The following is an 18,412-nucleotide window of genomic DNA, read 5'->3' on the forward strand; positions in this document are numbered from 1 at the left end:
GCTCGCGTGGAGGTGCTTGGTGGATTATATTGCATCGCAAGGCGGTGAGAGATGGCGACTTCTTGGAAAGGCCAGCAGTGGATTGATCACGGCTGATGATGACGGTGCTTAGACCCCCCCCGCCACCCCTATCTATCCAACAATAATACCCGTCATTCCCCACTAAGTGACGGTAACGTCACCGCCTGTGCCAGGCTAGGTGCACTTTGAGGCCACTTGAAGTGTCGAAGGCTCGGGAGGTCACGGGACAGATGCACCAGCTGCGCCCCCTTACTGTGCCAACTTGCTCTGTTTTAACCGCTCGGCTGCTGCGCTCGTTGTTGTGAGCGTCGCTCCTCTGCCAACCCCCCTCCCCCTTCACCCCCCTCCCCCTTCACCCCCCTCCCCCTTCACCCCCCCTCCCCTTTCCCCCAACCCCCCTCCCCCTTCACCCCCCTCCCCCATCTCCTCCTTCCCCCACCCCCTCCCTCCACCCCCTTTCCCCCACCCCTCCTCCCCCATACCCCTCCCCCAACCCCCAACCCCCTTCACCTTTCCGCCATCCCCCTCCCCCTTTGCCCAATCCCCTTCCCCCCCCTTCGCACACCCCCTCCCCCTTTGCCCAGCACTTCACCCCACCCCTCCTCCCCCATCTCCCCTCCCCCACCCCCATGCAAGATGGCCGCCCATACCCCTCCCGCCCCCGCCCGCCCGCCCGCCCATTCTGCAACGCGATTGGCTTAAACACGACAGCGTCCTCGCGCACGCGCACTCGGATGTCGGTGGGGGGGGGGGGCAGGCTTCGGGGTAGGTGGGGGGGGGCGCCGTTGCTAGGGGCGACGCACGGCGGCGGCGAGAAATGGCGGCGATGGAGGCGGACGAGTGCGAGGCGGACGAGCGGGTGAAGATCATCTGCTTGGGCGACAGCGCCGTGGGGAAGTCCAAGTAAAGGCGCCCCTCGCGGCTCAGTCTCTCGCCGTTCGGAATTGTGTGTGTGTGGTTTTTTTTTAAATGAGGGATTTGGGTCATTGGAGAGAGGGGTGCTTAGGAGCGGTGGCGCGGTGATTAGCGCGCTGCGTTGCACGAATCCGGGTTCTCGTATTCTCCGAGCGTTGATAAGGGCAGTGGCGATTTGATTTTGAATGTTTTCTGCGACTAATCTTGATCGGCTCGGTGTTGAATGGGCGCTTACCATATGCGGTGTGCTGGTCGTACCGATCCCTCGTGTACCTGCGCTGGCCTGAACTATCCCTACGATGTGGGTCTGTGGATTTGTCTGGATCTGTGGACTCTTTTCTGGCTGTATAACAACGTATTGCTACGATTCAACTCTTCACTGCTGGATGAGGTCGTGGGAGTTGCCCGAACGTATCCACCACGCTGGGTTGGCGAAAGTGGGTGATGATGTTAGCTGTGTCAGGGCAACTAGCGATGGTCCGCTGGGTTCTGAGTGCAGTGTTACTCATCACTTCATTCATGCACAATATGAAGCCTATTCAATGAAATCCTACGGGGGGGGGGGGGTGGTGGTGGTGCGAGATTCAGCTTTTTATTATTACGTGCGTTAGGAGGTAAATAATAAGGCAACTTCGTCAAGAGATAGAGGCGGAGTCGTTTTTTTGAGAAGTATTGAGCTTTTACTGGAACGTGGAAAGGTCTCGGCAGTGCCGATTGGCCAGAGAAAATGCATTCCGGAAGGCTCGCTGACAGCAGAAGAGAAGAAGCGACCTTGTGTTGAATGGAAGTTGACGAACGGTTCAGCAGAGGACCTCGCTTGCTGGAGCAAGGGGCATGTAGAGGAGAATGAAGGTAGATTATCCGGGAGACATAGGCTGTGCTGAGTACACAGAGGATCTAATATTGTGAGCGGGGGATCTTGTAAGCTTGGGTTGAACTGGATTCCAGTTCACTGGTTGGCGCAGTGGTAAGATGTATCTATTCGTAGTATGAAGGTTGCGAGTAAAAACAATCCAGGGACCATTTCAGAAAGTTAGTTAGATTTTTCAAATAATGCAAGCGCGGGTTACTTGGGTTGTTTCTATGAAACTGGCCACAGGTTTGGTGGTGGTTTACTGAGCCCTAAAGTTGACAAAAGAGTGATAAAATGAGTATCAGTTTGTGAGGCATCAACAGTGTGGTTGTCATGGAGAGATTCACCCATGCCATAGGAATGTAACATTTCCACCACCGGTGTAAAATGTCCTGCAGATCGACTGGGAATTAAGTGTTAATCGCTGCAACGTGGGGGCACACATGGACGCATGTAGTATTTTCATGTAAATATCAAATTAATATTTCCACAATAGCAGGTTTCTAAACTCTGTGATAGAGTTTATATGGAGACGTGATAAAAAAATAACACTGCTCAGATGCCCAAATTACATAAAGCCAAAACAGGTGAACGCAAAGGATTGCTGCGGGTAAGGATGTGGTGGTGGAGAGGGGACAAAAATGATTGAGAACGACTGAAGAGAAAATAAGTGGGGAAGCTGCACAAGACACAATCATGTTACGCGATTCAAACATTTGACATTTGTATAGGTTCATTGTACTTACATGTTCATGAGTACAACGGGCGTCACTGTGATTGATTTATTGATTTCCTTTATTTAACCAAGTGAGCTCATTGAAATTCATGGCATTATGTTTGTGCTAAAAAGCTTAATTAAACGACGTTAATAATAAAGCATTGTAATATATTTTCTTGCATTAAAATGTGTGTTATATCTGTGTTGTTTTTCAGGTTGGTGGAGAGATTTTTAATAGACGGCTAGTATCCTTTGAATTACTTTAGCAGTTTTGATTTAAAGCTTTCGTGACTGCAGTGATTCATATTCTTGGTTCTTTCGGTAAAGTCACGTTGAAGGGAAGCAATAAAATAATAAAATATATATAAAACAATAAAATTCTCACGACGTTTCGACTGCAACACAAGCAGTCATCACCAAGAATATGCTTTAGCAGTGCTGTCAACTGTTTATTCGGAATACTGTACTCTATGGGCTGATTGACCTGTTGATAAATGGACTTTCATGATTTGTGTAAAAAAAATACCCGTGTTGCCATTAGCAATAATTTTTAAGTATTTTAACTATTTTGGCGCTTTCGTCAAGGTATTGATCTGACCCTGTCTGCTTAATTATATCATATGGAGTCTTGTAAAGGGTGTCCTCGAAATACCGGCCTTATGAAGAGATGTAACATGCCCCGGTATTACTTTACTCAACAAAACGCTACTATTTCCATGAATACCACTTATGCACATTTCCGGCCTGTAATATTATTTCTGGTGCTTTTTTATATGATACAAATATACAATTCTAAATATAAGGAAGGTAGGTGATAGAAAATAACACTGAAACCACCAAAAATCACGGAAATTCTGGAATGCACATTCGAATGCTACAATATTACTACCTTAAAGCTGGGACTGTCAGCATTCCTTTTATTCAAATTTTGTAGATTTTGGGTAACCCCAAAAAACTTACATGCAGGACACGATATATCTGCCCAAGTTATTTCTAGGACGCACTGTTTCAACTACAGTATTTACAAAGTGTTACTCATTTGTGTTGAAAAATGAATTCGACATCATTAAGCATGTTTTAATGAACATTAATCATTTTTAATCGCCTTAACAGTGTGATTTCAGTCAACCTCAGCAGCTGTCCACCTATGCGTTAACATTATACAAATACAAGGCTACAGTCGATGATAAAACCGTGTTAGTAGGTGAGTCAGTAGTCAAACATCCCACTTGGTCTGCAGCCACACCGTGAATTTAACATTTTAATATGTGCTCCCATGTACAGATTTATTATTGCAGCACATAGCCACCCGTCCGTTTTGAAATCACGTTTCGGTGCATGTGTATTGTGTTGTGATTGTTTTACATTTGCAACATCGTCTTTACAGACATCTGGGACACTGCTGGGCAGGAGCGGTTTAACAGCATGCATCCTTCCTACTATCACAAGGCGCATGCTTGTGTAATGGTAAAGTTGTTCCGTGTTTATTTTTATACATTCACATTGGATTAATACAGTTGAGCCTTATATCGTCCAAATTAAACCTTCACATATCCCACTTATATGCTTCAGCGCTTCACCATCTGTGATCACGATGCTTTTGGACAATTAAAGCAGTCATCTGTAGCCGTGACTATGGTTTGGTGTATAATTTAATGCGAGAGTGGTTCTGTGTGATGTTTATGTATTCATGTTTTGTCTTTGTTCAATAGAAGTGTCCAGCTTGAGTGGGTGAGCCTTTGCAGAGGCTTTGTGATTGTAAAAATCACACCACTCTTTTGTCGACTGCTGGTGTGTGAATGCAGGTGTTTGATGTGCAGAGAAAAATCACGTACAAAAACTTGGCCTCTTGGTACAAAGAGCTGCGTGAGTACAGGCCTGAGATCCCTTGCGTAATAGTGGCCAACAAAATTGACGGTGAGCTATAAGGGGCTCTGCGCACTGCACTGCTTCACGTTAAATGTTTTGAGCTTTCTATCGTCTGCAGCGTGGTGATATGTCATCTTTATAATTTTGTCCCGTGCAGCCGATTATAAAGTCACGCAGAAGAATTTCAACTTTGCCAAAAAGCAGGGGTTGCCATTTTACTTTGTTTCTGCAGCGGATGGAACCAATGTAGTGAAGGTAAGGCATGTGTATTTCAAACATTTGATCTTGAATTAGAATGCTTCTAGACCAACTTAATGTAACTTTCATGTCAAGAAAAGCATGCACATTTATGACTTTTTGTAGTGCTGTTTAGTGTGCCACTCACTGCATGAGTTGTGTTTTTGTGTGTTCAGTTGTTCCGTGATGCCATTAAGCTGGCCGTCTCGTATAAACAGAACAGCAAGGACTTCATGGATGAGGTCATGAGGGAGCTTGAGGTGAGGCTGGAGGACCACTCGTAACGTTTCAATGGTTAACCTGAATGATGCAACTAAACAAATATCCACTTATATCACCGCTTCTGTGAAATCACTGTAAGCTCGAAGTTACACTGCATACGAGCAAATGCGTAGCCCATCCCTTGTTACTAAAGGTCCTGTTTTCATATGTGTAAAGGTTAAGTGACTATTTTTTTCCCCGTTTTTAAAATGTCTATTCACAATCGTGAAAAAATAGCACAGGTCCCTGGGGTTAATGTTTTGTATAAGAGGTGGAATAGACTTGAAATGAGGTTTGAAAGCATAATGTACCAATTTTGTCAGTAGGGGGCACGTGTTACATGTGTGTGCCATATGCCTTTGCTGGTAAAAATCTAGAATGTAATCATTTTTTCAAATACAGTAGCAGCTTAGCCGACTCATATAAGTGTTATATATCAGACAGTGTTTTTGATACTAAATTTAAATGTGGCATAAGAGAATAGGGTTAGGTTTATTATATTCAGAGTATTAAAAGGGGTTGGGTTTTGAAATCCATTACCCTAGCCATAATTAACACAAATGTTATGTTCTACAGATTTTTGCCAACACTACACTGTATCCAGATGCTGTTCTTTAAACCGTTATTTCCTGAAAGCAAGCATCAAATGAACCTTAACACCTGCACAAGTGCCCTGTGTGACCCACATCAGTCAATTAATACGACAGCCGCATGACAGCCGCATCCGAATGAAAGTTGACTCGGATCTCAATTGCTGTGCTATGTCATTAACTGGATAACAACTTTAGAAAAGTGATGAAGGCACTTTGATTTTCTGCATTTGGTTAAATTGAGGACAACTGACACATCAGCAATTGCATTTTTTTTTAACTCGTAGGCATTCACAACCAATATTATGAATTAAAAAGATTTAAGAACAAACCACAACATTTAACAATTAGGTGTTGAATTTAGCTTAATTGTTAAATGTTGTGGATTGCTCTTCAACATACAGGAGTGCTGAAGCAAAAACAAATGGTGTGTTTGTTCACGTGACAACTTTATTTATTTGGCTATGTTAGGTGGCTGGATGATGTACGACACCCATTGGCATTGCACTTGCCTGACCAGAAAAATCAGCTTATGAATCGATGCGATTTCCTTTATTGTATTGTCATTTCTTCTGCAGAACTTTGAGCTGGAATCCAAGGGTGTGTCATCAGAAGAAGATGATAATTCGAAGTCTAAGTAGTTTATTTTTTAAAGGGCATAGCTCTGACATTGGTGCAAAGTAGCCTTCCTACAAACTTGGGACAAGATTGCTAGACAAGCTGAATGATTTACATCTAAAACATATTTTTTGAATTTTATCTCCTGCTGTTCAAACCAAATGCACCGTGTTGGTTATTCATGTAGTGACTTTCCGTAATGTTTTCATTTCCTGGCAGTTTGTGAAAAAATGCCACGAGTCCTGGGGATTCTTGAAGTGGTTTAAAACCATGTTGTCTCGGTGCAAATATCATGTGTACATCAGTAGTCAAGCACAGGAATTTTGTTTTAAAATGTTAAAGTATGTACAGAAAGAATTGTGATGTGCCGTGATAGCAAAATATGCATTGTTTGTATTTAATGCAGTTTTAAGTAACGGTGATGAAAAAAAAACTGTTGCTTTCTCTATATAACATTCAAATGGTAATTTATGGCAGTATGTAAGTTATTTTACTTTTTAAATGCAATCCACCAACCGCCAAACATCTAATGCACATTGGTTTGATAATGCACTCCTTGAATACCACTGCTGTAAACAACATTTTTGTTAGAAACCTGTGGATTTTTAAAGGCTATCAAGGTTATATTGTGTGTTCACTTGGATGTGTTAAAGCCCGTGTACTATGGCAATGTTGAGATATAGTCATACAGCCATGTTTGTAAATATAATTATATTTTGTGATTGTAATTTATAGGGAGCCATACCCACTAAATATAATAAATGTTTAATCTGAAATAAGTATTTTTTTTCATGAGTCAATTGTAAACATTTGTGTTCCTATTATTCTTTTTTCTGTATAACAAGCAGTAGTTATTCGTGGCCATGGCGAACACCAGCGGTGAGTGATAGCTGAACTCGTCCTGGGCACCCCCTTCACCAACCTGCACTGACCAGTGTGGTAAAGTGTGTTCAAGGAACCCTCATGACTGAGAGGCATGGAGATGCCTTCAGTTGGTAGTGGTTTATAAAGGGGTATTCATAATTGGTAATATATCCAAAACTAATTACAATGGTAGTGTATAGGAACTTGAGCATCCAGCAGTGGATTGATCATGGCCATTCGTCTTAGGTTGGATCTTCAGTCACTACCAATTCAACAGCAGATAATTTGCCCGTCATCCACCCAACACAGCGGAGCTCACCAGTGTCAACACCCCAGTGGTTTGAACCCATTTGACCCTCGGAAATATTATTCATAACAGCTGTCTACTGATACATCACTATTTCGAAAAAAATATTGTGCTGTATGGAAAAGCATGAGATTGATTAATTTTAAAATGCCTATGTTACAGTTAAAATGCTCTTGTAAGAATATACAGAAATTATCTATTGTACGTGCTTGCCATATCATTTCTGGGTGTGTAATAAGCTAGCCTCAACATTTTTAGCGTTTTCCATTTTTACCAACTTAACTGTCATTCATTGTTACACCTGAAAACCTATATATAAGCACTTCGCTTCATACCAAATGAAGAGTGGAATTATGTCAATGCACACGCATGCAGTAAAAATGTAAGAAAATAACACGCAATATAATCAGCATTACCTTACGTGCGCCTATAGTGAGAGGAAAGTTAACCCCTGACTTTACATGCTCACTGCTGAAGGACCTGATTTCCCACCCTTGGATGGAAACAGTATTTTTGTTTAAATGGAAAGTTAATGTTCTATTTATTTATCAGTCCATTTAATCACCTAATTAAATCTTAATTCCACACTGGTAAATAGCGAGTACAGTTCCATAAGCTATATTGTAACTTAAGCAATACAGCGCGCACAGCCGGCAGGGCACGTCTATAAGACGAGCGAAGTGTCAATATTTTGTCAACCACTAATTTAATAATTGTAATAGCAATGCCCCTTGTCCAGGAAAGCCTCGATTAACTCATTTCTGGAGGGTCCAGAAGAAACCGGAGTACCTCGAGGAAACCCATCACGCAAACGAGGGGTGTAACACTCAAGCCATACACAGATTAAATAATACATTTCCGTGCTGCCATCTCGCTACCTCTTCGCCCAATCCTATACCACCAGATATTTCCAGGCAGTTTCCTATCAAACTATCAACCATCCTCAGGTCAGCTTCGCTTCTGAGATTGGTGTTATTAGGCGTATCGGGGTGAATTCTCGACCAACAGCGGAGCATATGAAACGCGTGGACTCAGTATCTCATCCGCTTTAAGGTAAGTCTTTAATTTCCCAAAAACATACCACCATCACCACAAACATGAGTCTTTGCCACCGTGTACAGTGTTTGGCTTGTGCGCGATGTGGCCAAAATCGGGGGGAGGGAAAATGCATGCACATCGTTACTACAATTATGATGAAGCTGTGTCATCACCACGACTGCTGAATGACAGCGTTGTTGGGTCCTTTCATAAAACCTCGACATCTGTCATAATTGCACACTGTCAGACATTGTGGTTTCAAACCTTCACGGTCATCACATCACTCCACACTGCATTGGGTATAGGCACTTACTGTGCTTAGAGTGGTGGAAATCAAACTCATTGGTTGAAGCTCTTTCACCGTTCACTCGTTCGTTTTCTTTCCCGCCGTTGTCTCGTCTTAAAATCCCGGACTCTCTCCCAATCTTAATTCAGTAAATCCCCCCCAAAAAATACGAGACTGCGTTGACAGTGACGCATAAGCATAAATGGATGTTTAAACTCACCACGTTCAGTATTAGCTAATGCGTTACAACTAAACATACAATAGGATAACGTTCCGAGTAACTGTCCTTGATAATTTAAAAAACAGCATGTAGGTTGAACAACAAACGTGATAATATTTAGTTGTTTTTGTGCCGCGTTTAAATGACTCGACGCAGATGTTGCTTGTTGGTTAACGTACAACGCACGCCCATTGCTCACAGGGAGTGGGGGGCGCAGCTGCTCCCTCCCCCCCAGCATTTGGACAGGATGACAAACCACATGAGGTGCCCCCCCCCCATATACTATTGAATGCCCCCCCCTGCTACCTCGATTTACTACTCAACATTGCCCCCACCATAGCCACAGGTCCTTCTTAACTTCGACATCGTACGAATGTGTTTCAAATAAGTAATATTAAAAAATAAAACTTTTACAAAAACACGCTTTAATGAAATGTACCCTACTAGTAATGGAATAATTCCACGACTCCAGGAAGTGGCCTCGAAGCTCGCCACAACGTAAGGGGACCGTGGTGATTTACAGCCAACGTTAGTTGAGCGTGGACAATTAGAGCCAAGCCGAAACATAACATATAAAAAGATTGTTTCAAATATTTTATTTTAATGATAGAATATAGTATTGTCATCAGTATGACATAAGTATACCAAGTTTGCAGTCGATACTACATTGGGAAGTGGGTTAAAATTGAGTTACAAGATTTGAGGATATAACAACAACAACAGAGTGAGTTAATAGAAAGCGTCTAATAATAAAAAAGGCGTGTAATAATAAAAAAAATCGTGTAATAAAAACGTGTCGCCCCGTCCTCCGTGCTACGTTTTCAAGAACCGTTTGTTCAACGTGCTCTGTTGGTCAGCAAAACACAAAAAAATGGTCCTCTGGGCCGTTGCAGAACTGAACGTCGCGGCTTTTGACATCGTTTTCGAGTTCGGTCAAACGTCTTCAGGATCGTCGGGCAACTCCGCCGTGTAGCGATACGCGTAGCCGTACGGCCGAAGGCGATGCACCAGGTACTCGAGAACGTGCATGTAGCTCGGCCTCACGTAATGGAAAGACACGGGGTAGTCCGAACAGCACTGGGGACCTCTCACGGCCCGGTGGTAGCAATACCTCCAGTACCAAGAGTTGTTGGAGATGAAGTCACGCACCAGGAGCTTTTCGGGCACAAACGGGTGGAAGGTCTCGCGGCCGGCCGAGTCCCTCGAGTCGCCAAAGGCCACGCCGACCTTCTCCAAGCACGCCCCAATGGCCACGTCCTCGGCCAGGCTGACCTGCCCGCATTGACCCGACCCGAAGCCGTCTGCAGCCAGCACGAGGGCGGCCCTGCTGAGCACGTAGCCGGCTCCACCGCTCATGAAGCTCCTGTTGTGTCGGTCCTTGAAGCGACGGCCAAAGTAGACGGGACTTCGGGCCGAGTGACCGCTCAGCAAGAGGCGGAGGTTGTCCACCAGCACGTAAGTGTCGTCGTCCGCCTTCAAGAACCAGTCGGCGTCGTCGACGTGATGCTCGCGGAGGTAGAGGATCGCCCTGGTCGTCTTCCAGTAGAGGTGCTGGCGCCCTTCCTCGGTGCCGAGCCCTACGGCGGGGAACTCCGCGTCGTCGACGGAGCTCAGGAAGAGCACGCGGTCGCAGGCGCGGGTCCAAGTGTCGCGCTGATGTCGCGCCCTGCTCTCGACGTTCTGGGGGCAGGTCACGACCCAGCAGAGGACGCGGACGCGCGCGCGGAGCTCCCGCAGAGCGTCGCGTCGCGCCGGCTCACGGGGAGTCACAGCCACGTCGAGGTTCGACGTGGCCAGCAGGAAGATGTAGGTCAGGCCGAAGCCGACGTTCACGCCGAAGAGGAGCGTCAGCGAGGGGCGGAGAGGTCCGGTCATGGCACCCGGCTGAGACGTTCTGGCACGGGTCGCCCAACGCAGAGAGCCTCCATCGCCGCAGTTCGCGGTGCCGTCGGATGCTCGCGGTTTCCCCTGATGATGGCACTCACGGATACGCCTCTCCGCTTGCGAGTGTGTTGGGAGTGTTTTTTTTTAAAGTTCTATTTTAATCGTGGAATGCTCAACACAGGCGGCAGTTTGCCCAAATCCGCCAAGCGGCCAGCAACCAACGGCGCTATCGAAGAGTGTAATTGATGCGAGTTAAAAACATTTCTTGAATTGAGTAAAAATCGCTAAATAACTTTTGGTGGGGACGGGGGAGAGGCGACGGACCGCAGGAGGCTACAAAGTGGGAGCAGTTGCGAGGAGCCTTGTGTGTCGGTCACACGGCTTTTTTGACGAACGAAAATAAAACCTCTGCTGCGTCGACTCGTCTCTGGGCTTCAGGGTCACAAACCCCACCACCAAACCAGAACAATCGCTGCAAGCCCCTGCAGGGGTTGATGACTTTCAGTGGCCTCGAGGAATGTGGCGGTACCTGCTGGCCTGACACGCACGCGTCAACCAGTTTGAATTCATCACGAGTACAGTGTGTGTCCTCAAAATAATAACGTGGGCGGATGTATGTCGGGAGAGAGGGTTGCTGGGATCCCTACAACGTACGTGTCTCTATTTTTCAATGATAGAATGTCACAATTCCGAACGTCAAACTGAACAGCGCAGCAAAGCAATAAAGACATTTGCTTTTGTCCGCACGCAGCCACAATAAGCGTCTCGTGCCAGGCAAGGCTCCCAGTTTTAGTTCGGTTATTCTACGGACACACGACCGCAGCATTGGGTTATTATTTTCATTTTTGGCTCGTGATATTTGGTGTACGTGTGCTGAACTTATTTTGCACCGTACGGATTTCGTTGTGGGGGTTTAATGGTTGGTGTATGTATGTAACCTTCATTTGATATTGATGTGACAATATGCATTTACAATACATTGATATAACGTTCAAATAAATACGTCAATTATTTGTTTTGCCACAGTTACTGGGCTAAGCCCAATGGTGAAAACGTCAAGCAGCCAAATAACATTACAAGCTGGAAATTGGCACCCTGGATTAGCACGGTGTTTCGAGGATACGCTATTATACGTACATAACGCGTGAAGGTAACGATGCATAGGGTAAGTCATTGACCCAGTCCACACGCAACGTTGGTCAACGTTGCACTTTTCCTGGGCGAGGAGTGGAATTGCCGGAGACCTCATTCGTTCGTTTCTCAGTCCGCTTGCCCTGGTGAGGGTTGCGACTGCAGCGTGTTGAGAAGTGGCGGTCCAGACCTCCCTTTTCCCTGGCAACAGACTCTAGCTCGACATTACTATACACTTTACACTACTATACACTACACTACTATACACTACACTACTATATACAGACTCTACCTCTTCCTGGGGAATTCCCAGGCGTTCCCAGGCCATGCCGAGCGACGTAGTTCCGCCCGGCGTGTCCCGTGCCCGCCCCGGGGTCTTCGCTCAGACCTCGATTGTGTGTGGGGTTTTTTAAAAATAAAATTAATAGTTACGTCGCCAACACTATTTGCTTTGGCGGAAATTTCAAGAAACACGGAACTGAAATTTCTATGAAAATTCCACGGAAAGTAGCCCGTGCTTGGCCACAGGCGCGTGCATGCTGTAGTGTAAAGACAACATCAGCCAGATGGTGAAGGTTTTGACATTTAATTTCACCTGCAATATTTCACGACTCTCAGACATCTTTCTCGAGAAACCCACGGGGCGATTCAACTGAGATCGACATCGTAGGGCGGAAAAAAAAACCTAAATGTTCGTTCCACTTCAGTACGGGTCAACACTCACTGACAACGAGACAGATCCTCGTGTAGCCTTCAACAAGCTGTAGTGGCAAGTGTCCTTAGAGAGTGTACCTATTCGGGTAAGAACGGTACACGAGGGCAGCGGTGTTGGTTAGACCACGCCTGACCGACTTTGATGTTTACTTGATCCTGATGTTTTTACACACCGCACCAGGGTATTGATTTAAGGCTGAGTCGTATGCGCGTATGTTGAACTTCTTTCGCACCGTACGTAGCCAACCGTGCTAAACGGGGGTGCGTGGGAAGGACAACAAACTCAAACACAAAAGGCAGTTTTAAAGAAATGAGTCGTTCTAATGGAAGCCCAGGACCGGGTTTATTGTCACCCGCTAATGATGATAGCCATGGTCAGGAATCGATCTCGTGGTTCACTGGGTTTGTAGCGCAGCGCGCTAACCACTACGAGACCCCTCCACACGCCGTGACAAAGACAAAGATCCCCGTATATAGCCTGTTGGAGGAAGTGCTGTGGGTGATCACCACCTATTAATGTCTATTTCACACTGGGACGGACACACAAACACGCACATGAGATCCATCTGATGTACTGTTAGGATGCGCAAAATGCTCACTGGGGATCAACTATTAAGCCCGCATGAACTCAGAAATCACGCAGCTGGGGTGAACGTCTCATCAGCTGCATGCCTCGTGTGACTCTTGCTATGCTCTCACGGGGAAAAAAGCATGCTATGCATGCAAAACGAAGCGTTGGAAGGTCATTACAATGTCATTGCTTATTTTACGAAGTGTACATACATATTATATAACACGTAGGCTTTGCGAACAATATTACGATTCATAATTATGGATTGCTCTTCAACATACCGCTGTGTTGAAGTGGTAATACATTGGCACGTTTGTTCACGTGACAACTGTATAATCATTTACACTGCTAAAACGCCTTTCACCTGGAGATCACAAAGCGCTGTACAAAACACACACAGGTCGGGTGGAGAGTGGTGTACGACACACATTTTACTTTTGTGATCTGACCCAAAAAACCATCATAAATTACTTTTATTCACAGCTCTTTGTCAGTCCACTGCTGGATCTTGGGGGTCGTTTGACTTTACCACGCCGGTCTGAGTGGGTTGACGAAGGGGGCAGAGAGGGGGAGGGAGTCATAGACCGATTCAGACATCACTCTTCCACTGATGTTAGCCGTGGCCTGGAATCGAACTCGGATTGTCAGGCTCATAAAAGAGCGAAATAACTGCTGTGCTACCGATCACCATCACTGCAAATATATACTGTCATTATCGGCCATAATACAGTTTTTTTTGTTAGATCGTGTAAATATATAAATGTGTCGTTAAACCCGCCACCACCCGACAGCCAATTTAGTAAGGTTTGTTCACGCAAACAGAACGTGCCAATTTGTTACAAGTACAGCACACCGGAGTGTTGGAGAGCAAAACTACAACATTTACAATCCAGGTATGACGTTTCGCCAGTAATTACAACAGATTGATCAGGCGACAGCCAGATTTGTGGATACAGCCTCCTGTTTCGTTCGTTAAATAGAGGGGTAGATGTGATGGCATCACTTGTGAGCCCTTCTCACCCAAAACACTTGTATTATGGATGACATTAGCGGCCAGTTCGTAAATCGTCCCCTTACATTTGTATTTTTTATTATTATTTGTTTCACCAGTTAGCTCATGCACAGGTGCTAGGTGAATTATTAACATCGCATGATCGCGACGGTTTGCGACGGCTGAGGGAGACCATCCAACAGTTGACTGGCTTCTTGTGATGATGATATGATGATTATTCGTAACGTCTGTGGTGAGACACAGAGAGCAACAATTGGCAGATCTACCCGGCTGCGTACGAGATATACGCTGTACAGTGTGTGTGTATATATGTACACACCTGTCAGATTATTATAATGAAAAATGAAATATCTTTCGAATTATTGTTGCAGTGCGCTGTGCGGACGCCCTCCACTCGACAGTGGAGGATGGGCGGCGAGGTAGGGGGGGTGGGGGATACTTTCCAGAGCTTAGCCCCGGGCAGCTCCGACTGAAATTAAAACCCCAGGGTGACCTAATTTCCCCCAAATTACAGTTAGCTGGAGCCCACAGAGACGCGCTACGTTTGAAATCTCACTGATTAATTTCGTTGCAGACGGCAGAGAAATCGTATCGGAACGTAAAAGCAGCTCGTTGGAATAACGCCCAGTGCGCATGAACAGCCCTATTGTCAATCCACTGCTGGATGAGGGCCTCCCCCCCCCCACGAATTCCACAGCTCGTGCGGTATGACAGTATTTGACTATAAGGTGAAGCTTGGTCATTACGGGTTGGTGAAGGCGGGGAGCGCGGTAGCATTCGGTGAATAGAAGCACAGTCAGTACCTGTACAACAATAGCGTTTGCCGCACTGCCTCCTTCCTGCTACGAAAAACAACGTTGCCCCCGCCCCCCACCCCTCCCCGAAAATCCGCCTACAACAGCTGCCCTCTGATTAGTACGGTCGGCTACGTACGGTGCGAAAGAAGCTCAACATACATGTTCACGGTGGCGGCCTCGGTCGCCCATCCAAACTGTCGTCCGAGCTCAACCTTTGGGGCCGTCCATAAATGACGTCACGCGATTTTGGACGATTCTTGACCCCCCCCTCCCTTCGTCACACGGCGTCACAAAAAGTCAGACCCCCCCCTCTCAAATATGACGTCACAAAGCTCTGCCCCGCCCCCCCCCAAATAAAACATGCTTCAAATCGCTTTAAACTATTGTCATTGTAGTGCGTATTTAATGTGGCGCTACACTCTGATGTTGTAGGAGAAAACATTTATTAAAAAGTCTATTTAATTAATAAGTAGAACGTGTTGTATATATTTAAAGTTGCGCATTTTTACGTGACGTCATATTCCTCAAACCCTCCCCCTCCTCGTCACACATCGTCACAAATGTCTGACCCCCTCCCCCCCTCCCCCAGGTGCGTGACGTCATTTATGGACGGCCCCCTTACCCTAGCTTCCGAAATGTGACCCGATCGGGCGCATTCCGGGTGGCAATTGTTCACGAGGTCAGTTGTCTCCTCTCCAATCTGTTCACCGAGAAATAATTTGAAGTTTCACTGCAAAACAAACGTCGCAGACAGCGGTGGAGGTCAAAACACGCTCGCTCAAACTTGCCTCCTCCCAGGCATTTGGTCCAATTAGTCTCAGGGTATTTTTATGAACACTTCAGCGGTAATTGCGATCCATTGTGTTAATTGCAGAACCGCTGATTACAGACGCGCGCAATACTCATCTGTATCAATCATGCGGATCGCACGCGCGTGCGTAGCCTCGCGCTGACGGCGAATGCTGCATGCCATTGTGTACTTGGATATATTTGTGTGTGTGGATAAAGCAAAACGTATTTGTTATTAATGACAATGAACCAGCCTTTTAGCAATCCACTGTTGAAGTGAACGTCTCCACACATCGTATGGATCATGGTGGTACTTCACCATGCTGCTTGGGGCGGGGGGGGGGGGGCACCATGGGGTTGGTGGGAGGTGGTGGTTAATACTTTTGCAGGTGTCGCTCGCCACTGACGTTATCCGTGACCGGGTATCGATAATCGGGCGGTCGAGTTCAAAACGCAGTGGCTGCGCTAACCCCCGGTGCCAACCGTGCCACTGAACTACCAACATCGATTAAGGCACTGGCCATCAATATTCAGCACACGCTTATGAGCCAACAAGGAGGGGCACGCGCCCCATACATCAAGCTCGTGTGCAAGGCGTTCTAAATGGATCGTCCCATCGCGAGACCGTAAGGAGACTTTTTTCGTGTATGGGGCCGTCCATAAATGACGTCACGCACCTAGAGGGGGGGGGGGGTCAAACATTTGTGACGATGTGTGACGAGGGGGGGAGGGGGGCGTTTGACAAATGTGACGTCACATAAAAATGCGCAACTTTAAATAAACTTTATAAAATATAATTGTTATAACACTAATTTTGATTAATTTTCATTATTAACTATTTGCTTATTTGAATTTACTAAGGTCACCTTTTATTTATTCCATGAAGGAGCATTTTGCTTCTCCTTGGGAGAATGGAGAAGCATAAATTTTGAAAATGTTTTGAGTGATTGTTATTAAACATTTTTATTCTAATGATTCTACCAGGGCTTTTCATTCTGTGGAATGAATATGTGATTGTTATAATTGTACTCTCCATTTTTTTTCGTTCTACTACAAAGTTTCAAGTATTTTTTTATAGTTATAATTACTTTTAATATATAATAAGTATAAGAGAATTTCAATCTAATATTCTGAACATCTGCAGTTTTAGTTAGACGTTGAATATTTTAAAGTAATTTTAGTTATTTTTGTGCTAAATTTCAGCTTTCCATCGCCTCCTTTTTAATACGTGTTTTCTCTTACAACATCAGAGTGCAGCGCCACATTAAATACGCACTACAATGACGATAGTTTAAAGTAATTTAAAGCATGTTTTATTTTCAAAATGGTAACATGGTTTTGGGGGAGGGGGGGACAGAGCTTTGTGACGTCATATTTGAGGGGGGTCTGACTTTTTGTGACGCCGTGTGACGAGGGGGGGGGGGGGTCAAAAATCGGCCAAAATCGCGTGATGTCATTTATGGACGGCCCCTATCTGTAATGTAGCTCTCAGAGACGCCGTCTTGTCTTCTGTATGTTTATTAAGAATGAAGTTCAATGACAATTCAACACGTAGCCGAGAGTGACTGCGTACGCTTGGGTATTGACACCACTCTATTTTGAGACAGCACAGCTTCCAGTCTCAAGCCAACTTGCAGACGACGGAGAGACGACTCGATCCCAGGCGACGACAGTTCCACCATACCAAGCAAGCTCCAAGCCTCCGCTCACGCTGCTATTTATCCCCGCCCGATCCTCATCAGCTCGTCCATTAGTAACCATGGTCCTAGGGAGCCACACTGTCCCGCTATCGCTCCGCACTGTCATTACATATCCACCAGTGGCTAGATAATGGCTGATGAGCCTGATGCTACCTAATGATGGTGGTGGTGGTGGTGGCGGCGGTGATGATGATGCTCCTGCAGCGAGCTGCGCACGGGCGCGGTTTTACGCAGCCGCGCCACTTATTCCAAAGCACTTTGCGCGCGCTGCAGAGGAGGTAATGATCGGGTCGCCGGGGTCACCGTGCGTCCGGGCAGTGACTTAATTGGGACAGCAGATGGGCGACAGCGGGAGTGTAACGTCGTCTTCAAAGGACGCGCGGTCTCTGCCTCGGAAGGGAGTTGGCTCCCTCAGACCCACGTCAATTCTCTGTGCGTGCCTATGGGGCCGTCCATAAATGACGTCACGCACCTGGGAGGGGGGGGGGTCAGACATTTGTGACGATGTGTGACGGGGGGGGGTTGAGAGATGTGACGTCACATCAAAATGCGCAACTTTAAAGAAATATAGCATTGTTATAACAACACTAATTGTTATAACAACACTCTTACAACACCAGAGTGCAGCGCCACATTAAATACGCACGACAATGACAATATTCTTGGTTCTTTTGGTAAAGTCACGTAGAAGAGAAACAATAAAATAATAAAAAAATATAAAACAATTAAATTCTCACGACGTTTCGACTGCAACACAAGCAATCATCATCAGGTGTGAAAACCACAACAAGAAATTTTGAAAAAAATGGCGGTTATTTTTAACGTTAGCACCACGGATAGCGATTTGACAGTTTGTTCAGATGGACGAGTCCATCTATGTTCGGAAAAGAGGAGGGGGGAGACGAAAAATAATGGATGCGGTCTGAAAGCCACCTTAAGCGTGATCAATCAATTAAGACCCGAAATGGTTGATCAAATCCTTCCAATGATTGCTAAGCCAGAATCCGTCTCATGGTA

The 18,412-nt window shown here is 45.7% G+C and overlaps 2 protein-coding genes and 1 pseudogene across 3 annotated transcripts in view; 2 read left to right on the forward strand and 1 right to left on the reverse strand.

Annotated features, from left to right (window-relative positions):
• The first annotated feature begins 777 nt into the window (after positions 1 to 777).
• LOC116939993 (rab-like protein 2A) lies at positions 778 to 6,862 on the forward strand. The gene is made up of 8 exons (XM_032949168.2): positions 778 to 924; positions 2,723 to 2,752; positions 3,632 to 3,711; positions 3,895 to 3,974; positions 4,313 to 4,424; positions 4,534 to 4,631; positions 4,790 to 4,873; positions 6,043 to 6,862. Exons 1-8 carry the CDS (start codon positions 839 to 841, stop codon positions 6,103 to 6,105), a joined length of 633 nt encoding a protein of 210 aa, XP_032805059.1. The 5' UTR covers positions 778 to 838; the 3' UTR covers positions 6,106 to 6,862.
• LOC116939992 (glycoprotein-N-acetylgalactosamine 3-beta-galactosyltransferase 1 pseudogene) lies at positions 6,124 to 15,166 on the reverse strand (annotated as a pseudogene). The gene has a single exon (XR_012941171.1). The product of XR_012941171.1 is annotated as a glycoprotein-N-acetylgalactosamine 3-beta-galactosyltransferase 1 pseudogene (transcript).
• The window catches only part of LOC116940104 (SH3 and multiple ankyrin repeat domains protein 3-like), a 176,511-nt gene continuing 165,107 nt past the window's right edge, over positions 7,009 to 18,412 (forward strand). Inside the window, exon 1 of the mRNA XM_076065400.1 lies at positions 7,009 to 8,306. The gene's annotated coding sequence lies outside the window, so the exon portion shown is untranslated. The remainder of the gene's footprint in view (positions 8,307 to 18,412) is intronic.

This window comes from Petromyzon marinus, chromosome 7 (assembly GCF_048934315.1).
Source record: "Petromyzon marinus isolate PM22_M1 ecotype Great Lakes invasive population chromosome 7, UKy_Petmar_22M1.pri1.0, whole genome shotgun sequence".
Taxonomy (NCBI): Eukaryota; Metazoa; Chordata; class Hyperoartia; order Petromyzontiformes; family Petromyzontidae; genus Petromyzon; species Petromyzon marinus.